This window comes from Sceloporus undulatus, chromosome 2 (assembly GCF_019175285.1).
Source record: "Sceloporus undulatus isolate JIND9_A2432 ecotype Alabama chromosome 2, SceUnd_v1.1, whole genome shotgun sequence".
Lineage (NCBI taxonomy): Eukaryota > Metazoa > Chordata > Lepidosauria > Squamata > Phrynosomatidae > Sceloporus > Sceloporus undulatus.
The window spans coordinates 9,359,969-9,383,945 of NC_056523.1; the positions used below are offsets into that span (position 1 = coordinate 9,359,969).

The window sequence follows — 23,977 nt, forward strand, 5'->3', positions numbered from 1 at the left end:
TTTCTTGCAATATTTCTTCAGAGGAGGTTTGCCATTGCCTTCCCCTGAGGCCTATGTTCACCCAGTGGATTTCATGGCTGAGCTTGGAATCAAACCCTAGTTTCCGAAGTCGTAGTCCAACACTCAAACCACTACGCCATGCTGGCTCTCTATAAGGTTTCCAACTTTTCAGAGCATGCTACCCAGGGAAGTCTGCAAACTGTAGTCCAAACAAGTTATTTCCCCTAAGCTCTGGACGTTACCCTTATTTGCCCACCTTCACAGGATGGTATTTCATCTCAGAGAGCAGTGTGGCATAGTGGTTTGATATTGGACTACAAATCTGGAGACCAGGGTTTGATTCGTAGCTCAGCCATGGAAACCCACTGGGTGACCTCAGGCAAGTCACACACTCTCAGCCTCAGGGGAAGGCAATGCCAAACCTCTTCTGAACAAATATTGCCAAGAAACCTCACCTTAGGTCACCTTACTGTCGCCATAAGCTGGAAATGACTTGAAGGTACACAATAACAACAATAGGAGCTATAAATGCTGGCTGGGGGAATCTGAGGGTGCAGAAACAAAGCAGTTTGACACTGCTTTAACTGTCATGACTCTATTCTACACAATCTTGGGATGATGTGGTATTCATTTTGATCCTCAAACATTTATCACAACTGTTTCCTCAGCACTTACCACCTATCCACCAAAAATGCTAGGGTCGCTGTAAGTCGGAAACAGTTCGAAGACACACAGGAGCTCCCGTTTCACCCATACCTGCTGTTCCCTCCTTTCGGCTTCCTGCTGCATCTGTAGGAAATCCTCAGCCAAAGCAGCCGCCTGGGAGCAGCTCTCTGGCTCATGTTCCTTCACCCAGCTCTGGATCTCCGGCGGCAAGATGGCCAGGAACTGCTCCAGGATCAGCAGCTCCAGGATCTGCTCCTTCGTGTGCCTCTCGGGCTTCAGCCACCGGTGGCAAAGGTACCAGAGTTGGCTGCACACCTCGCGGGGACCTTCGGCCTCCTGGTAGCGAAACTGCCGGAAACGCTGCCGCTTCATCTCCCGGCTGGCGGAGTCGTCCCCCACGACCTCCTCCTTCACTTTCAAAATCCCTGACTCGCTAATCTCCCCGGAGTCCAGGATGTGGTGAACCTCTGCGACTTCTCCACGGCCATGGCTCAGGGGATGCCGGGCGGCCCGTCCGCCCCTTGACCACTGGCGGGCCACCGCTGGCCTCTCGGAGGAAGGCGAAAACGTCTGCCGCTCTTCCCACTCAGCCGAGCGCGAGACCGGTGGGTTCCTCCACCCCGAGCGAGGAGAGCGAGTCGTGTTGAGGAGCTCTCTTTTTTGAGACATCCGGGCTCGGGGCAGCCTTCCATCTTTTTCTCGGTGCCCCCCACGAGAGGCCTGTCCTTTCCCTCGCCACCTGTCTTCCGGTTCAGGGTTTTCAGCTTCTTCCTCCTCTTCTTCCATTTTCGTCCCCCGCCGAGCCACCTGCTCCAACGCACCCTGGAAATGGAGTCTTGGGGCTGCTCCACGTTTGGTGGCCATTCTGGGACTGCCTCAATATCACCGTCTCGTTATGTTTCCTTTTCCTTTCTCTTTCTTTCTCTCTCTCCACGAATAAAAGGGTTTGGGGAGGCTTTGATTTTTAGTCTGTAGAAATGGCTGTTCAAAAGTCTTCACCTCAGAAACACATGGAATCTTTCAAAACCAACGTCAATGGCCTTCTGCCTGAAGAATGGAAATAGAGAACCAAAATTAATTGGGAAGACCAGCAGAAGGAAACAGAAGACCAAAATCCACCAGCACAGTGAAATGGATAGCATGAGGTAATTTGGGGCAAATTGCTATCTTTTAGCCTAACCTACCTCACAAATGCAAAGGGATCTTGTAGCATACCTGATACCAACTGAGTGAAAGATGTTGCAGCATATGCTTTCATAGACTAGGTCTACTTTCTCAGATGTTTCTTCAGACCAAGTCTACAAAAGCAGGTACTACAATGTCTTTTACTCCGTCTCAAAGGTACTACAAGATCCCTTTGAATGTTGATATTCCAGACATAATACAGCTATGGGGATTATCACACGGAGGCTTACTGTGCTTAAGTCATCAGCAAAACACTCCAAAAGCGCGGAGGTGTGATAGTCGGTCGCGCTTCTGAAGCGTCACTGAAATGTCCCCTCTCCTCTCCCCTCAGCAAAGCATTTGCAGAGCAGTCATTTCTACCTAATGGAAGTTCACATTATTGAAGAAACGGCTGCTCTGCGACCACTTTGTCAACAGGAGAGGAGAGGGGAGAGGCTTCAGTGATGCTTCAAAAGTGTGACCGGCTATCACACCTTCGTGCTTCTGGAGTGTTTTGCCGGCAATTTAAGCATGGTAAGCGTCTCTGTGTAATAATCCCCTATGTCTCTCAATTCTTATTTCACAACTTATTGATTATAGAACTGCTGGAGGACATGGAGATTCCTAGAGAGGTGTTCTCTCAAGATAAAAAAATGTGGTTATTTTTTAATTTGCATTTTTTCTACATTTACAAGGGTCCTTGGCCCTTAACCCCAGCAAATGTGGAGGGAACCACTGTAGAATATAAGGGAAAAGGCTAGTGTGGTGGAGTGGTTGGACTAAGACCAACCACTGTAGCGAGGATCAAATCCTTGCTTAGCCATGGAAACCTTCTTGAGTGACAAATCACACACTCTCAGCCTCAGAGAAAAGCAATGGCAGAACCACTCTGAACCAATCTTGCCAAGAAAACCTGCAACAGGTTCGCCTTGAGGTTACCATAAGTGGGAAATGGCTTGAAGACACACAACAACAAGGATGTATGCGTTCGGCATGGTAAAAGCATGGCTTTCTGAGAATAGCCAAATTTCTAGCCCAACCTAGATAAGGCTTGCAACTGTGTGAGCTGTACCTGATGAAATATTCTCAACCAGAATACAATGGGTCATTGCAAGTAGTGGATCACTGCAAATGATAATTTCAAAAGGCCGGGGTTTGGTGGTTTACATTGCCTGGTTACGTCCTTTGTTCCTTTCTTCAGCTAGTGGAGGGTGCAAAGCAAGGAAATACAATACAAAGTCTATTATCCCCAGTAAGTGAACTTAAAGGCAACAGACTGTTATTCCAGTCAGGCAGCAACCTGTTGGTTATTTACACAGTCAGGAATGAGGAGAAGCATTGGGGGATTTTCTCCTTCAATCATCCAAATAATTTGGTCTGCTTCAGGTATATTTTGCTGCAGTGGTTTGATATTGGACTACAAATCTGGAGAGCAGGGTTCGATTCCCAGCTCGGCCATGAAACCTACTGGGTGACCCTGGGGAAGTCACACATTCTGTCTGCCTCAAGGGAAGGCAATGGCAAACCTCCTCTGAACAAAGATATAGCTGTGTAGTCTGTAGCATCAGTATGTAGAGATCTTGTAGCACCTCTGAGACTAACTGAAAGAAAAAAGTTGGCAGCATGAGCTTTCATAGACTTCAGTCTACTTCCTCAGATGCATTTGGTGGAGTGAAAGCCAGGAACAGACATATATATGCCAAAGGTATGTGAGAATGTCATTTTAAATTCAAAATCCTTTGGGTATTCAAATTGAAAATCCCTTGCTTTTTCATTTCCTTAGTCAAAGGATTTTGAATTTGAATTGACATTCTCACATGCCTATGGCATATTGTATCTGCCCCTGGCTTCCACTCCACCAAAAGCATCTGAACAAGTAGACTGAAATCTATGAAAACTCATGCTGCCAACTTCTTTCTTGCAGTTAGTCTCAAACATGCTACAAGATATCTCTATATTTTTATTGTTATTGTTATTATTTCTAAATGCATCTGAGGAAGTAGACTGAAGTCTACGATAGTTCTTCTTTCTTGCGGTTGGTCTCAAAGGTGCTTCAAGAACTCTCTACATACTCCTCTGAACAAATCCTGCCTCCATGCTAGGTTTCCCTAAGTCAGAAACAACTGGAAGGCTCATAACAACAACAAACCTCAGGTAGCAACATTTTTCTGGTTTGCTGGTTATTTCTGTTTCTGAGTTGGATTGTAAAACAGGACTGAACCTGGTTCGCTGAGAACTTAGCCTTAATTTGGCTGGTCATCAGAATGGCTATATAGGTTGAGTCTCCCTTATTAGGAATCTAGAAGACCAAAATATTCCAAAAATCAAAAAGTTTTTCATGGGTGGCAGAGGTAGTGACACCTTTCCTTTCTGGTATTCAGTGAGCACAAACTTTGTTTCACTCACAAAAATATTGAAAATATTGTGTAAAATTACCTTTAAGATATGTGCATAAGGTGTACTGTATATGAAACATAAATAAATTTCATGTTTAGGCTTGGGTCGCATCTTCAAGATATCTCATTATGTTCGTTGTTGTGTGCCTTCAAGTAGTTTGCAGTTTATGCCGACCCTATCTTGGGTTTTCTGGGGCTGAGAGTGTGTGATTCGATCTCCCAGTGGGTTTCCATGGCCAAGCGATGAATCGAACCCTTGTCTCCAGAGTATGCTCAAACCACAACACCATGCGGACTCTCTCTTTTATTATGTACTTATAGTGGGTCCTTTGTATTCACTGGAGTTTAGTTCCTGGACACCTCCCCCCCCCCATGGATACTAAAATCTGTGGAGGTTCAAGTCCCATTATATACAGTGCTATAGTAAAATGAGGTCACTTATATAAAATGGCAAAATCAAGGTTTGTTTTTTGGAATTTATATTGTTTTTAGTACTTTCAAGCCATGATGAATGCTTGAATTCATGGATACAGAAAGCTGACTGTACATGCAAATACAGAAATGAAATTTAAAACAAAACAAACAACAACAACAACCCGACATCCAAAATCTCAAACATTTCAGAAAAGAGAAACTATGTGTCAAAACATACTGCAGAAATAGTCCAGCTTGACACTGCTATAACTGGCCCAGCTCAATGCTAGGGAGTCCTGGGAGCTGTAGTTTATTGTGTGGCTCCAGAGCTCTCTGACAGAGAAGGCTAAATGTCTCACAAAACTATGGTTCCTAGAGTTTCCTAGTATTGAGCCAGGGCAGTTAAAACTGTCTCAAACTAGATTATTTCTGCAAGTGTGTTTTGGACCTGTGTGAACAGAGTGCAGGACTAGAAAGACTTTTTGTCTAATCCAACATGCCACTTAATAGGCTCTAGTGTACTGTCTACACTGACTAGTATCTGCTCTCTAGGGTCTTTTCAGTCATGGCCAGAGTCCGTGAGGTCTGGACTTTGAACCTTTTGTGTACAAAGCATGTTGCCCTAGTGCAGAGCTATGGTCCTTTTCCAAAGGACTGGGAACATAAGAAGTTGCCATGTTCCCAAAAGTATTTTTGGGTCTCATTTAAGATTCTCTAGGGTCTCAGACAGCTGTCGTTTTTAGCCCTACTTACCATTACTCTGTGCCAGTGTGGTGTATTGGTTTGAATGTTAGACTACAACTCTAGAGAGCAGGATTCAAATCCTGGTACAGCCATTAATACCCACTAGGTCAGACTCTCTCAGCCTCAGAGGATAGCAGTGACAACCCTCTCTGAAGCAACCTGCTAGGAAAACCCTGTGGTCGGTTTGCCTTAGGGTCACCATAAGTCAGAAATGACATGAAGCATTTCTGAAACAATCCATTACACTTGAATGCAATGTTAATTTCAATGTAAACTTGAAATGTAAACAAATCATTACACTAACTAAGGTTTCAATTCAACTCACATTCTCCCAGTTGAGAGCAGAGTACAGAAACAACTTTTGAGAACACCAGTTTGAGGATTCTGGAGCCGTAGTCCAAAAGAGTTACATTTTCTAAGCTTTGGGCAACAGTGAGGTGGGGTAGGAACTTGTGCCCCAAAGACACTTTTGGATTCCTTATTTCTATTAGCCCCAGTCAGCAAGGCCAATGGTCAGGGCGATGGGAATTGAAGTCTCACTATATCTAAAGGGACATGAATTACCCCCTCTTAGTGTGCATCTACACTGTAATATAGTTTGATACCCCTTTAAGTACTGTAGTTGCACCCTGCAGAATCTTGGGATTTTTGCAAGATATTTAGGCTTCTCTGCCAAAGAAGGTAGGGTCTCCCAAAACTACAAATATCAGCATTCAGTAGGATGACAAGTTAAAATGGTATCAAAAGGCAATATTTTTATGGTGTAGATGCACCTTGGGGCAGGAGTGTGTGTGTGTGTGTGGGAGGGCATACATGGAGAGCCAGTTCAGGATGAAAGTTATACAGCACAGTGGTCCTTCCACATTTGCTGGGGTTAGGGGTGAAGGACCCCTGTGAATGTGGAAAATCCACAAATAATAAAAAAAACCACTATTATTTTACCTAAGAGAACATCTCTATAGGAATCTCCATGTCTTTCAGTGCAACTCTATGGTCAACATCTGCCTGAAGTTGACCACAGAATCATGCTGTTTTCTCTAGGAATTTCTAGGTTCTCCAGCACAATTCTATGGCTATCATTCAGCAGAGTTGTGCTGGAGGACCTAGAGATTTCTAGAGAGAACCTATTAATCAAAACCTCAAATAATCAAATCCACAAAAGTCTAAGCCGCAAGTGTGGAGGGGCAGCTGTAGCTGCAACTTTGAATACTGATCCTTCTTCGTGGCTACTCTTTTCTAAGACAAAAGGAATTTGCTGGATTGTTAACTTGACCCAGATTTCTACATCTTACATTGAGTTATTCTGTTAGTAACAACAAAAAGTTCTCTTAAGGTAGGAACTGGAGCAATTAAAATCCGCTAAACAACGCAATCTTAACATACAGCTTTCCTCAAAAGGAAAGTCCACTGAGTTTAATGGGGGTAGAATTCAGCTCCCTTTGCATACCAAGTTCAAGAGGGTTTCCAGGTAACTAGGTCTAGATTCAGAGACATATAACTGTGTTAGTCTGGAATATCAGGATGCAAAAGGATCCTGTAGTGTCTTTGAGACCAATTGTGCCAAAGAAGTTGCAGCATCAGCTTTCGTCAACTTGGTCTACTTCTGAGGAAAGCTCATGCTACAACCAGTCGGTCTCAAAGGAACTACAAGATCTCTTTGCATATAGGTCTAGATTGACACCCCTCATCTCCCAAGCGTGGAAATATTATCCTGAGAGTAAGCAATCCAGAACTGGACTGACTCCTGAATACCCTTGCACAGGATTGGGAGTAAGCAATCCAGAACTGGACTGGCTCCTGAGTAGACATGCCCAGGACTGGGAGTAACCTCTCCACAACTGGATTGATTCCTACATAGACATGAGTAAGGAATAAGCAATACAGAACTGGACCAACTCCTGAGTAGACAAATCACATGCACAGGATTGGGAGTAAGCACTCCAGAACTGGCCTGACTCCTGAGTAGAACTGCATAGAGTTGGGAATAAGCACTGCAGAATTACACTGACTCCTGAGTAGACATTGCACAGGATTAGAAATAAGCACTCCAGAACTGGACTGAATCCTAAATAGACATGCACGGGATTAGGAGTAAAGTCTCTAGAACTGTACAGACTCCTGAGTAGATAAGCACAGGATTGGGAGTAAGCACTCTGGAACTGAACTGATTCCTAAATAGACATGCATAAGATTAAGAGTAAGTTCTCTGGAACTGAACTGACTCCTGAGCAGACATGCATAGGATTGGGAGTAGGCCCTTGAGAACTGGACTAACTTCTGAGTTGACATTGCACAGGATTAAGAACTGAACTGAACTGACACCTGAGTAGACATACATAGGATATTAAGATCTCTAAAACTGGACTGCCTCCCAAGTAGACTTTTTCAGAACTGGACTGACTCCTGAGTAGGCATGCACATGCACAAGATTGAGAGTAGGCACTCCAGAACTGGACTGACTCCTGAGAAGCCATTGCTCAAAACTGGGACTAAGCACTCCTGAACTGGTTTGACTCCTGAGTAGACATGCCCAGGATTGGGAGTACCCTCTCCAGAACTGGATTGACTCTAGGAGTAGAAATGTCTAGGATTGGGAGAAAGTGCTCCAGAATTGGACTGATTGCTAAGTAGACATGCACAGGATTAGGAGTAGACATTCCCAGAACTGAACTGACTCCTGAGTAGCCATTCCCAAAACTGGACTGACTCCTGAGTAGACATTCCCAGGACTGCTTTACCCAGTTTCCCCCTTCTTAAAAAAATACATGTTCTTTTCCACATCTGATCACTTCTCTTTTTATCCTTTTTGCAGCTGGACAATCTGCAAAGGAAAAAAGAAACAAATAGAGCAGAAGGAGAAAAGGAGAGCAAATTGTGTGTTCCAGTTCCAAAACCCTTTCCTGATCTTCTTGGGAGGAGGCCACAAAAGAGGGTGCCTCTTCTTCTCCTCCTGGGTCACCCAACCCTAAACTGGACAAGAAGGGGAATAAAACAAAATAAAATCCAAGCCCCAAGTCTCCAGATCTGGAAGCAACAGAGAACAAAGACAAGGCAAAAGCTTTCCTTTCTCTGCCCCCCCTCCTTTCCCTTGTCCTTGTCTGGTGCCATTGTCCTGAGCAGAGAGGCCATGCTGGAAAGGATCAGCCATACAAAACCTCCTTCCCTCCCACATCCTGGTTTTTGAAGGCTTTTTTCCTCCAAAATCCCTCCTTCTTTTTCCTTTCCAGCAACCCAAACCCAACTCTCCTTTCATTACTTTTCTTTGCCAAAAAAAAAAAAGAGGGTGAACTTCATTTTCTTCTTCCTCTTCTTTGCATCCTCCCATCTTATTACCTACCATGCATCCTCCTGCACATTGCTTGCTTCTGCAACTGCAAAGCTTCTCTTGCATGCAAAAGGAAAAGAAAATGAACTCTAAATCCTCTTTCTTTTTTTTCTTTCTTTCTCTCTCTCCTTCACCTCTGGGGGAAAAAAGGGCCTTGGGTATTAAGAGCCTCCTCTTAGCTCAAGTTTCAGATCCTCTCTGGGCAATGCAGCTCTCTATCAGTTTAACCCATCCAACCCCTTTGCCTCCTCCTTTTGCTGCTGAAAACAAAAATATTTCAATATTTTCTCTTCTAGGATTGGATTTGCAAGGCTTGGGGCATCAACCCAGATCAAGGGTTGGAATGATTTGGAGTGGCATTTTTGGTTTGGTTTTGTTCGTTGCATCCCTGGTTTTCTTCTCTAAAGGATTCTTGCAAGGTTGGTGGCAGAAAGGAAAGAGTTAACTGGGTAGAAGTGAAGATATCTATATAAAAAATAGTCCTAGGCGGAAGAAGAGGGGTTTAAGGGAGGGATTTAAAAAGCCAGACAATGCCTTTCATTGGGAAAAAACATTAATGAAGTCAATTTTGCAAGAATTGCCAAAGGTTGCATGCTTTCTTCCTCCTGGCTGGTTGCAGGAAGGGGAAAATAAATAAATATCAACACACAAATTTCAAAATGATAAAAGAGACTTAAGGGAGGAATGCTGCCAAACAGGCCTTCTCCTCTTACCTGCTTCCAACAGGTTGAGAACAAAAGAAGCAGGTGCCCCTAAAGAACTACAAATCCCAGGGTTCCATAGACTGGAGCCAGAGCAGCTATAGCAATATCAAACTGCATTCTTTCTGCAGTGCAGATGCAGCCCAGAAGTAATACACTTTTATGTGGGCATTAATTCTGTGTATTAAGAGGGAATGAAAAGTGGGGGTATACTCTTAGTGAGTTATAATAATAATAATAATAATAATATAACAACAACAATTATACTTCAAGTCAATCAATCAATCAATATTCATTGATTAGCCTGTATTCCATCTCAACAATTATACTTATATTATTATAATATAAATTGTTTTTATTAAAACAGTGGGGAAAAACCCATGAATAATCAAACCTTCTAATACATAAAATAATGTTTCACTATAAATAAAATGAGTTGAATTCAAATTGTTTTTGTGAAAACAGTGCAAAAACAAACAAACAAATCATGGATGGTCAAACCTAATACATAAAATAATGTTTCACTGTTAATATACTGAGTTGATACAACGAGCCAAGTTCAAACTGTTTTCATTAAAACAATGCAAAACAAACCATGGATGATCAAACCTTTTAATATGCAAAATAATATTTCGCTGTATTAATACAATGAGCCAAATTCAGATTGTTTTCATTAAATTATATTTTTATTATTACATTATATTACTGTATTACATTATATCATCATCATCGTTGTTGTTGTTGTTGTTGTTATTATTATTATCTCTTACCTGCTTCTCCCCATGGATCGAGGTGAGGAACAACAATTAACAGACACGCCACATCAGTTAAAATACAGCTATTAAAATACACATCAATTTAAAAGGACATGCATACAACGTAAAAGGACAAGATATACACATTTTAAAACAGTCCACGTAACAACAACAACAACAACAACAACAACCTGTTTAGGCAATCACCCAACAGGCAAATTTTCCACCCAGCACACTTGTGTTGTGAAGGAGACGAGCTGCACCTTTTGAATTGCTGCTTGTGATATATAGTTGTTATAATATAATTGTTATAATAATGTCTTGTTTCTTTAGTGGGAAACACACAGGCAAACAAAACAAAGGGACTTAAAGCATAAAGGGTACCCCCCATGGTAAGGGCGTTTGGTGGCCCTTGGCTACTTTGGACTCCTTGGGCAACAGAAAAGTAGACCTTGACTGCTTTGGACTCATTTTTCTGGCCAACAGAAAAGTGTATTGCCTTCCTAGGATGCATCTGCACTGCAGAAACAATGCAGTTTGACACCACTTTCTATAAAAATAGAAAACCACTTTTTTTTGTATGTAAGAGAACACCTCTCTAAGAACATCTAGATCAGGGGTAGCCAACCTTTTTGAGCCGGGGGCCAGGTTGCTGTCCCTCAGACAACTCGGGGCCAAAGCCAGGGGGTGGAGCTTCTACCCTCCAGGGCAGAGCCGCATGCCGGGGGCGGAGCTTCCACCCTCCGGGGGCCAGGCCTCCTCTTTGCCGGCCCCTCACGGGGCCCCAGGCTCCATCAGAGGCCGGCAAAAAAGTCCCAGAGGCTCACTGCCGCCACCGGAGCCCTATTGGAGGGCCCCAGCCACCGCAACAGGCCTCCCAGAGGCCTGCTGCTGCCATCAGAGCCCTGTAGCAGGGGCCTGGAGACCTCAATGGGCCTTCTAGAGGCCGCTGCCAATGGCGGCAAAGTCTCGCGCGACCTTTCCTGTGGTCGTGCGAGACTTCACCTCTAGGCCGCTGCCATTTTGTTTTTCAAAATGGCGGTGAAGTCTTGCGCGACCACAGGAAAGGTCGCGCAAGACTTTGCTGCCATTTTGAGAAATAAAATGGTGGCGCCCGGAGCGGTGAAAAGCAGCAGCAGGAGTGGGCAGGGGCCAGCCAAAAGGCCTCCATGGGCCGCATCCGGCCCATGGGCCGGAGGTTGCCGACCCCTGATCTAGATCCTCCAGTGCAACTCTATGCATAATTTTAGTAATTAGTCAGTTTTGTGCAACATCATTTTAGTAATTAGTCAGTTTAGTGCAGAATTATTTCTGTTGAATACTGCTGATGATGAAGTGGGGGGGGGACCCATGGGAGAATTTTGTTTTACTTTTTAACGACAGCCAGGATGATTTTTGCAAAGGATTGGAAACAACCTAAAATTCCAGAGATAAAAGACTGGTTGATGAAGTTATTGGAAGCAATGGAAATGGACAAACTTACATGAATTTTACAGAATCAGAAAGAAAGCAGATTGATCAAAGATTGGGACAAATTGCTAGAATTTTTAAAGAAAGAATGGGGAATTTAATTTTGTTAGACTTATAAAAACGGATAAACAATATATTGTTATTAATTTCATGGAACTTGGTTTTGTAGCAGTGTTTGTGTGAACTGCTAGTTAAATTAAAACAAGAAACAACAGATAAGGAATACTGTCTTGAGATGACAACCAGATACTGTATATAAATAAATATATTAAGTGAAACAGTGTAAGGAAACAGAAGACATTTAAGCATGGAGAAAGAAAGCAATAGAAAATTCCCCAAAAATATACAAAGGAAGAAGAAATGTGATACGTGTTTAGTATGATTGTAAATGCAGATGTGTGTAGGACATATGTATGTATTATCGTTGTTTATCTGTATTGTTTTAATGGTCTTAAAATAATACAGTAATAAAAAAAATTAGTTTTATGATTTTGTCTTTCAAGAAGAGTTCAATCTTGATCTATCCAAGGACCCATTTGTTTGTCTTTTTGGCCATGACATTGTAGCTATGTAGCTGTTCAGGACTTGGGAATCATGGCACCTTCCTCCTAGTTTCTCAACTAGAGTTCATTACAGGTTGAGCCTCCCTGATTTTGGATTTTGGAGTATTTTGGAATTTGATATATCCAGAATTTCAAATTCCAAAATACTCCAAAATCCAAAATCGTCAATATGGATGGCTGAGATAGTGACATCTTTGCTTTCAGATGGTTCAGTGGACACCAACTTGGTTTCATGCAAAATATATATATATTTATCCAAACGCAAAAAAATGGTTGCTAAAATTATACGATTATATGGAAATAGATAGATTGAACTGGTCTGTTAAGAGGAAAACAATGGAAGAATTGTAGATCAGATTGGGAGCCATTGATTATTCTTATTCTTATTATTATTTAAATTAGGTTTTATTTTTATGTAATAGAAATGGGGAGAAAAGGCTGTTATCAGTTTGATATGAACTTTGGAATCTGTGAGATAAATAAGTTAAATATTATATGGTTGATTGATAAAGTAGAGGAACAAAGATAATATTTTATGTGAAGAAGTAGTGACTGCATTCATTTAATCAGACAAAAATAGAGTCAAGGAAATCAACATTACAATTGTCTATGTTCTTATGTTTTTATGTCCATGTATTTGTTGTTGTAAGACTCACGTTGTTTCGTGTATGATTTTAATGAATTAAAAATTAATTTTAAAAATACTTTTTAAATTATGTATAAAATTACGATCAGCCTATGTGTATTAGGTGTACATGAAACAGAAATGAATTTCACTTTTAAACTTGGGTCCCATCTCCAAGATATTGCATTATGTGTATGCGAATATTGTTTTTTAATCCTAAATACTTCTTGTCCCAAGCCTTTCAGGTAAGGGAGACTCAACCTGTATATGCAATTGTCATAAAAGCCATTTCCTTGGAAAGGCTGCTCCAATTTCAGCTTAGTTCAATGGCTGTGCCCACCTTCTTCAAGCGAAACCACTGGATGGCTGAAGTAGACCATGATGAGTTAGGGAGCTAAGAGAGAGAGAGAGGAAAAGATGGAATGGAAGGTACAGGATCAAACAAACAGAAGAGAGTTAGAAGAAAGTAAGGAAGGGAAGTCTGAAAAGTGAAAGGAACTGAGGGAAAAAGATGAGAGAAGAACAGCAGGATGAATGTGCCAATGAATGCAGAGTGGTGATAATTGTGGGATGGCGTTTGTATGAATGGATTTGCAAATCATAGAATCATAGAGTTGAAAGAGACCATAAGGATCATCCAGTCCAACCCCATTCTGCCTTGCAGGATCTCAATAAAAGCATCCCTGACAGATGGTCATCCAGCCTCCAGGATTTTGGCCTTACCCAGCTTTGGCCCTGCCAACATATGACATGAAGACCTTGGAAACTTTTCCATTAAGAGACTAGCTCTTAGGAAAGACAGTGTTGCCCATCCTAGACACAGTTCTTTTTAATGTGGTACTCTGAGTTCTCATGAACACACACTTAAAATGGAAATGACCTCATGGGTCTAAATTCCAAAATTACTGTATAAATTTATAAATTTTAGTTAAAAAAAATCAACCCCTAAAACCTGGGCCAATGTAAGTGTTGTAATGTAACGCTTATCAAAATAGGAGCCTTCCCCTTCTCTGAGTCCAGTGGCAAAAGGTGAGAGCTTAGTATGTCCTGGGAGCACCTTAAAGAAGCACCAACACCCTCTACTCTCTCTGCTGTAGTGCCACTTCTAACCTTTTTGAATTTCAGCATGGAAAAATAGCAGCATACTTTGACATCGTTCTCATTTGCTCCATCCTTAACATCCTTGTTTCATGCCTCTAAATTTTACCCTGAATTTATACATGAGTTATATCAAAATCTCTAATTCTGGTCCCAATCCTGCCCTCAATTTATACATGAGGTTGATTTATAGTTGAGCATACATGGTATGCTCATCTGCCATCATGCAGAGTTACAAATGCAAGGGCAATCCTAAGGAGTCCTAAGGAGGTCCTTTGTTTACATGAGATGCAGAAATCAGTGGCAGAATTTCATTACCATGTAATTATTTCAAGTAAGAGTAATGCTATTAATTGTTTGTTCAGGGACAGTGGGGCTGCTTTGATTTTTAACCCATGGTGTTGTGTTTTGCATGTGGGTTCACCTTATTATGCCTCCCTCCTTTGATTTTTAAACAGTATATAACAAAAATATTCCAATAAATACAGAAAACAGAGAGAGATAAGAAACCAGCAGTAATCTATATTACATGAGATTGCTTTGAGTATAAACTCTTTGAGAACAAGTGTATGTATATGTGTGTGATTCAATTTAACTCTTAAATTGAAGACAATGGGACACGGGATTATGATGGTTTCTAGATGTTGTTGAACTGCAACTCCCACCAATCCTCACTTTTGGTTATTCTGGCTAAGCCTAGTGGGACTTGCAGTCCAAGATCACTGGGGACCCATGGACTCGTTCCCACTATGATTTAAAGCAAATTGCTGGTCAGTTTATATGACCGTTGTTCCCATTTGAAACCGGTTCCAATCCTACTTTGATCAATTTCTGTTGCAATAAAGTGAGGTACACGGGGGAGGAAAACACTTTATCCAGACACTAGTTTCTAGCGGTTCTGTTGGAAAGAATCAATTCCGGAGCATGTTCAACAAGTGGGAATGACGGATCTGAATCACATCATTCTGGAGGGGAAGCACTAATGGCAGAAGGATATTTACCATGCCTCCTCAGTTTTTGGTAGATTCACCATCCCCCGCCCCCCCCAGTACTGTCTTTGTGCTTCTGGTGTGACCTATGGGGGCATGCTTTTAAAAAAAGAATTCATTGAAAATTTGATTCATTGATTTTGCAAGGAATCAGGTGAGACAAGCAGTTGGGAGGAGCCCATGGTGGTGAGTGTTTAATGCCTGTAACTGCAGCCATTCACTCAAAACCACAAGGCTGCGAGGTCAAGACGCATCGAAAGGGCCCAAGCCGACTCAGGCTTGGCATCCTTCCGAAGTCACTAAAATGAGTACCCAGACTGTTGGGGACAAATTAGCCATACTTGCTAATTAGCTCACTTGCTTGTTTTCAATTCAACACGCTATGGATCTTTGGAATAGCGTATATAAATAAAACAAATTTTATGAGTATTCTATATAGATATATATAGAGAGCGAGAGAGAGAGAAGACAGACAGACAGAGTGAGTTCCCAAGCCAGGCGTGCCCAGGCTTCTCTTATATCACTGATGATGCATCAAATATTGACAGGGCATATTGAAGGCAGGAGCAAACTAATGGGGATGACAATAAAAAATCTGACTTTCACATGGTGGGAATGACGGACCTGTTTTGGAAATGTATTTACCAACAATGGAGTGAAGGCAATCCCAAACCAATTTAATGTAAGTGGGCAATGACCCATGATTGGCACTCCTCCTGCTTTAGGAACATCACAGAATAATTGCATTTGGTCCAGATCTAGGGTTGCCATAAATCCCCCCTGGGGGGCGGGACTTTTCCTGGTGGGGGGCGGGTCGCACGGTCCCGCCGCGGTTTTTTTGGGGCCCTGCCCCCCCCCAGGCACCCCCACCCACCCGACGCGCCAGCGGGAAAGGAGCGTCGCTCCATTCCCTGCTTGGCTTCATCCTCTGGTGAGGAAGCGGCCTGACAGCTAGGAAAGGTCCGCATCAGCGAGGCCTTTTTCCGCTGCCTTGTCCGCCTCCTCCGCCAGCGAGGGAGGCGGCCTGGCTCTGCTTCCCCCTTCCCCAACCTCTTGGAGGCCCAAGCCTCCACAGAGGCCGGGAAAGGGAAGCGGGCCACCTGCGATCGCCGCGATCGCCACAATCAGAATCGCGGCGCCCTGCTCCTCCTTTCCTGGCCTCATCTGGAGCTCACGCCTCCTAGAGGCCGGGAAAGGGAGTGGGGGCTGCCCGCGAATCGCAGGCCCCTGCTCCCCCCCCCCCCCTTCCCAACTTTCCCTGTTGCCTGAGACATCGTCTCACAGCTCAGGGAGGCCTTGGAGAGCAGGCTCCGCGCCACGAGCCCCTTCCCGGCCTCCTGGCTAGCCTGGGAGACATCGTCTCCCAAGCCTCCAGGGAGGCCCCTTGGAAGGACTTCATTCATGGTTCCGAGGGAGCTCTGGCCACAGGGGTCCTCCAAGGCCTCGGCGAGGCTGAGGAGGAGGAGGGCCGCTGTGTCATCGCGGCGATCGCCACGATGACAGGCGGCCCCACCCGCTCCTTCCTGGCCTGGGATAAGGCCGGGCGTTCCTCCCAGCCAGGAAGAGAAGGAGACAAGGTTTAAAAAATGTATGGACCTTTTTTTTTTGAATGTCCTGCTAGGAAATTTTAAAAAAAAGGTCCTACATTTTTAAACCTTGTCCTACATTTGTCCCAGTTTGGAGGTCCTCAACTATGGCAACCCTATCTGTGTTATACTTATATAACTATCAAAAGAGATAGCTGATTTCAAATTTGACAAACCCCTGCAGTCAAAAACATCAATGATTTCCTAGGAATGTGTATTTTTGTTTGTCCAATAAAATTTGAACACAGCCTGAAGCTTTACCGCATTCTGGACATTCATACGGTTTTTCTTCTGTGTGGATTCTCAGATGTCTGTTAAGGAGGGTGCTCACACCAAACATTTCCCCACATTCAGGGCACTTATATGGTTTTCCCCCTGTGTGAACTCTCTGGTGCCTGCTGAGTTGCTGACTCACAGCAAAACATTTCCCACTTTCCACACATTTATATGGCTTTTCTTCTGTGTGGACCCTTCAGTGAGTAATAATCTGTGAACTGTTACAAAAGCGCTTCCCATAGTCTGGGCACTGGTAGGGTTTCTCCCCTGTGTGTGATATTTTGTGCCGGATCAAGTCCAAACTCACACTGAAACTTTTGCCATAATCTGAACACTTAAATGGCCTGTCACCAATGTGGATCCATTGGTGATTTTTAAGGTGCTAGCTTTGGCGGAAAGTCTTTCAGCACTCTGAGTATTTGTACGACTTTTCCCCTGAGTCGGTTCTCTTGTGTTTAATAAGCTGTAAACTCACACTGAAACTTTTGCCACATTGTTGGCACTGATATGGTTTTTCCCCATTATGAGTCCTTGCATGCGCTATCAAGTTGGACCTCAATGTGAAGGATTTCCTGCAGTCCAAGCACTTGTACGGTTCCTCCCTGGTGTGGATTCTCTGGTGTGCTATCAGGCCAGTGCTCTGACTGAAGCTCTTCCCCCACACACCATATGTCCTTTGCTTCTGCCTTTTGGAGGTAACTGTAGCTTCATGGTTCCTCTCATAGTTTCTTCTTCTGGGCAGTTTCCTATGTTTGTCACTGAGTGCAATAAAGAAGTTGTTTCCTTATCTTGCAAACATCTTTCTCCTTCACTAGGTTCTACTCCCTTTGAGCTTTTCAGATGTTCTCCTTTTGCAAATTCTGCCAATCTTCATCTAGAGGGGATTAAAACATGAAAGCTTTGATTAAAGGTTTCCGATTACCTCTTTTTAACGTAATGACTATAGAATTTGTTTTGAACAACCTGGACGCTCTGATTTTCATCCATGAAAAGCTGCATGTGAGCTTGGTCCAAAACACACTGCAGAAATAATCTCAGGGCTGGGAATTGTAGTTTAGTGTGACCAGAGCTCTCTCAGAGAGAAGGCTAAATGTCTCACAAAACAACAGTTCCCAGAATTCCCTAGGATTGAGCCAAAGCAGTTAAAGAGGTCTCAAACTGCATTATTTCTACAGTGTATTTTGGACCCTTGTGATCAAATAGTATCTGAATCCAGTTCACCTGAGCCTTAGGTTTTGTCTCAGGGCCCATTCAGACTACACTTTACCCCGCCCGGATCAGGAATCGATTTTTGCATGTGAAGTTCATATTGGCTCCGAATCTCTCACAATCCATTTCGAGGCATGCACAAGTGTTTCGTGGCAAATGCCCTTTAGCGTGGGTCATTTAGAATTGGCATCAGGGTGGAAATAGGGCTTTTCACTCATGCAGACAAAGCCTATGTCTGATGCTCTAATCCAGGTTCCTCCATCCTGGTGCCCTCAAGGTGCTTTGGGCTGCAACACTCAACATCCCTGACCAAGGGCCCCCCAGATGTGTTTACTGGGAGACAAAGTTCAAAACATCAAGAGGAATTTGTTCTAATCGGGGGATGGACAATTGTCAATTTAGGTGGCCCCACAGGCCGCACCATGCCTCAACTATTTGTTTAAAGGTTCTTTCCACAATGCCCTTGGTGATGTAAGAGGCAATTCCTCCACATTTTTGTCCCTCTCTGGGCCATTATGGGCCAGGAGGCCTTCTGGCCAACGTGGAGTGATTCAACAGGTGACTTCTGGTTTACTTCATGTTGGGGAAAAAAGGTCTCTCTTGAGTCTCCTGTTCTTTGGAGAAGCAGAAATCATACTGAAAATGGAGCAAGCTTGTTTCTGCTGCTCCAGAAACTGGAATGCAGAACAATGGATGAAAGCTAGAGGAAAAGAAATTCCACCTAAATATGAGAACAGTGAGAGCTGTTCAACAATGGAACTCACTCCCTTGGAGAGTGGTGAAGCTTCCTTCCTTGGAGGACTTTAAACAGAGGCTGGACGGCCATCTGTCAGGGATGCTTTGATTGAGAGTTCCTGCATGGCTGTATGGGGTTGGACTGGATGGCCCTTGTGGTCTTTTCCATGCTATGATTCTATGAACATCCTTGACCAAGGGCCCTCCTAGATGTGTTTACTGGAGCCAAAGTTGAAACATCAGGAGGAATTTGTTCTAATGGGGGGGGGGGTGGTGGTGGACAATTGTCAATTTAGGTGGCCCTGCAGCATGCCTCAACCATTTGTTAAAGGTTCTTTCCACAATGCCCCTGGTGACGTGAGAGGCAATTCCCTCACATTTTTGGCCCTCTCTGGGCCATTTAGGGCCAGAAGAGGCCTTTTGGCCAACACTGAATGCTTTAACAAGTGACTTCTGATTTACCTCATGTTGGGAAAGAAGGATCTCTTTTGAGTCTAAAACAGGCCACAGGGACAAAAATTTAGGGAAAAAATGTAACTTATTTCTCCAGGACACATTTGTTGTTGTTGTTTTTAAACTTTAACTTAAAATTTTGAATGACAGGAGAGACACAAAACAGCCCGGGGGCCAGCAAATGGCACATGGGCCGCATTCCTCCATTTAACCATTCCACTACGTTCCCTCTATGTAACTGCTTTCCTCTGTCTTCATACATTGAGCACTACTACTTTCATTCCAAAAAGCATGAAAATGAGAAAACTGAGAAAAATTGTAAATGTTTTAAACAGCTGTTTTTTCCACCTCCTCCTCCCAGTCTTTGAAAGGACCAAACTATCTTTGGATCTCATAGGCAGCAATGGAGGGATGAGAACTGAGCTGGAGACATCCAGACACTTTTGCCTTAATGGTGTATATATTTCATTTACATTGGTGGCCTGTCTTTTTCCAGCAAGTGCTTGCTTCCATATCACATTATCCTCACAACAACCATAGGAGTAGGGCTGGCTGAGAGCAGCACTGGCTGATCCAAAGTTACATACTGAGTTTTATGACTCCAAAGAGGACCAAGGCCCCATTCTCTCTATCCCATTTGCACTGGATAGAACTGGGCAGATCCGGTTGCCCCCATACCGAAACTCCCCAGGTAGAAGTTCTGACTACCCTTTACCTCGATTGATGCAATTTGCCCCTCTGAAGTTCTCATTTGCAGTACTGCTTTAAAATGCAGCCTCCTTTTTTGTCAATCAAATTCACTTCCGCTTTTGTCAAAGGTGACATATCCTACAACCAACTGGCCAACCGAATGGGTGCTTTCCCCCCCTCCTTTTTTAAAAAAACTGGCAGCAGTGTGCACATATTATGTCAACTTGTCAAATTTGAAAGCCTCCAGGTGTGTGTGTGTGTGTGTGTTGTGTGAATTTGGGTCTTTACAGATGATGGCAACCCTAAAACGACCTGAGAGAGTGTCACTCCCCCAAAGTCATGGGTTTCCACAGCCTTCCCTCTGAATGCCGGCCTCTAGCTTCTCCTTTGCTTGCAGCCCAGTATTTTCTCCTCTTTGGAGGGAAGAAACGGGTTTTCCAAAAAGATACGGGAAATAATCCACTTTTGGAAGAACCGCTCTAAGGGGGATTTGCCCTGGATTCAGTGTGCATGACCGTAATTCTGATGTGTTTAAACCGATGCCAATGGGAACTTCCCACTTTTAATCTGGGTTACAATTCGGTACAAAAGGTAGTCTGAATGGCCCTTGAGAATGGGAGCATGTCCAGAGGAAGGCCACCAAAATGGTGAAAGGTCTGGAAGCCATGGCTGAGTGGGGAATTGAACCCTGGTCTCCAGAGTCATAGTCTAACACTCAAACCACGATGCCACACTGGCTCTTTATATCTCACTCAGTATAAAGGCATCTTTTTTATTTATTTAAATGCAGTTCAGTCCATCTGTCTCTGCTGTTGCTGCTCCTAAACCTAAACCATCTGAGACTGTATTATTAGTTTTTCTTCTTTCCTCCCTTCCACTCTCTCTGTTCTTTCTGTGCTTCCTGATGTCTTTCCACCTTACCTGTTTGCACCCTCCAGAGCACACTTTCAGCTCATCTCTCTCTAACTTTCTGCAACATGGCATGCAATTGGTCTCTGCATAATTTCTCTGGCAAGAAAAAGGAAAAGGCAACATTAGGAGCACAGAGCCATTCCCTGGGCCTCTCTGGAAACCACAACTCCCTTGATTTAAACCCATTCAGATCTTCCTGGCTTTGTGTAAAAGGCTGAACCAAATTAAAACTTTGCAAATTGAACCAAGCTACAGTGGTACCCCGGGTTATGAATGTAATCCGTTCCGCGGCGCCATTCGTAACCCGAAATCTTTCGCTAGCCGAAAAAGCCATAGGCGCTAGTGCTAAAAGCCGTGATTTCGTGTGAAAAAGCGCCGAAAAGCACCAAATTTTTTTTCGTAAGCCGAAAAAAAAAAAACGTAACCCGAAACAGTTTTTTCCTATGGGATTTTTTCGTATCCCGGAAATTTCGTAACGCGGTGATTTCGTATCCCGGGGTACCACTGTACTTTAAAGTAATCCAGTACTGTCTAGTCCAAGTGAGAGCAAAGTGCAATCTTGGAGCCAATTGGGGGCCTCAGAGGTTGTATCTGCACAGCAGAAACGATGCAGTTTGAAACCGCTTTAACTGGCATGGCGCCTGTAATGCTGAGATTTGTAGTTTTATGACATATTTAACTTTCTTTGTCAGGGAGCTCTGGTGCCACAACCAACTACAAGTCCCAGGATTCTATAGGGTGGAGCCGTGGCAGTTAAAGTGGTATTGAACTGGATTAATTCTGCAGTGTAGATGCAGCCTATGTCACTCAGACACGTTTTGTTGTCGTGTGTGCCTTCAAGCCATTTCCGACTTATGGCAACCCTAAGTTGAACTTATCATGGGGTTTTCTTGGCAAGTTTATTCAGAAGGGGGTTTGCATTCACATGCTCCAACTGTCCCACTTTGGCAACCAGCTTATCCTGTCATCTGACCTTTTCAGCTCTTAAAATGTCTTAGGCTGCCTCTACACTGCAAAATTGATGCAGTTTGACACTGCTTTAACTGCCAGGGCTCAACTATGGAATTCTGGGATTTGTAGTTTTGTGGGATATTTAATCTTCTCTGTCAAGAGAGCTCTGGGGCCACCATAAACTACAAATCCCAAGATTCCATGGGATGGAGTCAGTGTATTCATGTTGAAAAGTTCTTACTGTCAGGCAAGTAATCTTTGATATTCAATTTCTGTGTTCTCTTCCCCCCCCCTGTATTATATACATTCGACAAAGAGAATGCTTATATAAGGGATATAGGAAAGCTTAAGTTCAGACTCACATTGGATTTTATCACACTGGGGCTAATTTCGACATTAAAGAGAGATTAAAGCGCATTTAAAGCCTCCTGCAAATAAAGTGAAAATGGCGAGTAATTGTGTGAATTATCACACACAATTGCGCAAATAAAGTGATATCGGAAATGCATTGTTTTTCTGAAATTCTGAAAGTAAAAAGTTGTGTATTAATGCTTCTTTGTGACCACTTTAATGTCGGGTTTTGTCCGGGATATTTGCAGGATAAACTTCTGATCTCCTTCGTGTGACAAACTCCAATGTCTGTGGTGGGAACAGTTAATCAAAGATGGTGGTGCCCAATGGGGATATAAGAGGAATAAAGTCTCCCACAAGAAGGCATTTAAGAGATCCCCACATTAATAGCAGAAGTGGGATTAAGTGGAAACGCTTCACCGATTACACGCAGCATTTTCCATCTTAGAAAATGCAAGTAAAGACGAAAGCTGCTGTACATAGATGAAACTTTGGATGATATGGAGAAAATGTCTAAGGCCACATCTGGATGGCAAAAATAATCTGGTTTGATACCACTTTAACTGTCCTGGCTCAAGACTATGGGATTGTGGGACATGTACTGTTGTGGTTTCCCAGAACTCCATAGCCTTGAGACAGAACAGTTAAAGTGGTGTCAAACCAGACTATTTCTGCCGTGTGGAGACAGCCTTTAAGAAAGTTCTCTTTCCTTTTCTCATATTGCTGGAACAGGGTCATCTCCTGAAACTGAATGGTAGGAGATTCTGGATAGAATAAAGGAAATATAAACTGTGGCACTCAGTTATGCCACAAACTTGGAACAATTTCAAAAACAGGGCTCGACAAATACACGGATGTTAGATTACCACCACTGGCTTTGTTGCTGCTGTGTGCCTTCAAGTCACTTCCGACCTTAAGGCAAACCTATCATAGGGTTTTCTTGGCATGTTTCTCCAGAGGGGGTTTGCCATCGCCATCCTCTGAGGCTGAGATCTTTCCAAGATCTACTCTAAGGGTGCAAAGGAAACTGTATAATACTGAGGTCACTGGTCCCTTTGTCCCAGTATTGTTGACGGTGACTGCAAAAGTCTATAGTAGGAGTGGAAATCAAGTAGTCCTCTTGGTGCTATTAGACAGCAATGCCCAGAATTCTTAATTGGCTGGAGCTGCTGGGAATTGCAGTCCAACATCTGAAGGGATATGCAATTCCCATCTGTGCTCTACAACCACTCTGAGTCCCAGTTTTGGGGGTAAAACGGAATAATAATAATGTGGCCCCTCCACATTTGCTGGGGTTAGGGGTGCAGGATTCCTGTGAAAGTGGAAAACCACAAATAAAAAACGGTGCTTTTTTTTAACCTGAGAGAACACTTTTCTAGGAATCTCTAGGTCCTCCTTCCAGCAGAAGCTGACCATAGAATTACACCTGAGGACCTAAAAGTACCTAGAGAAGTATTCCTTCTAGGAATCTCTAGGTCTTCCAGTATGACTTTATGGTCAACCTCTGGCAAAAGTTGACCAAAGAGTTGTGCTGGAGGACATAGAGATTCCTAGAGAGAACATATTAATCAAATCTGTGAATCATCAAAGTTGCAAAAGTCAAAGCTGCAAATGTGGAGTGCTGACTGTAATAATTCTTTCCTAGCCCCACTGGGGCTGGACCTGGGACCCTCTGCATGCCAAACAGGTGTTCTACCATCCAGCTATGCTAATCATCTATGGCATCAGGAATTTTCCAAAACAGAAAAGCAACAGGCTTCAGGAGGCACAGAGCATATTTATTTAGATGGGTAACTGGGCTGGCACTCTCATGAGATTGGTTAGAAGGCTGTCCCTTGCCAACTTCAGTCTATGGAGTGAGGGTGGGAATCTCTTTCCTCTTCAGGCTGTTTGACAGAAGAAGA

At 43.4% G+C, this 23,977-nt stretch overlaps 1 protein-coding gene across 2 annotated transcripts in view; it reads right to left on the minus strand.

Moving 5' to 3' along the window:
• Positions 1-9,152, minus strand: part of LOC121921849 (zinc finger and SCAN domain-containing protein 2-like) — a 30,897-nt gene extending 21,745 nt beyond the window's left edge. Inside the window, exons 1-2 of one of the 2 annotated variants that reach the window (XM_042450475.1) lie at positions 8,722-9,152; positions 757-1,713 (exon numbers count right to left, since the gene is read on the minus strand). In XM_042450475.1, coding sequence (XP_042306409.1) covers positions 757-1,530 — 774 coding nt within the window. In that variant the 5' untranslated portion in view covers positions 1,531-1,713; positions 8,722-9,152. The remainder of the gene's footprint in view (positions 1-756; positions 1,714-8,721) is intronic. The other variant, XM_042450476.1, reaches the window with a different exon arrangement.
• Between the last annotated feature and the right edge of the window lie 14,825 nt (positions 9,153-23,977).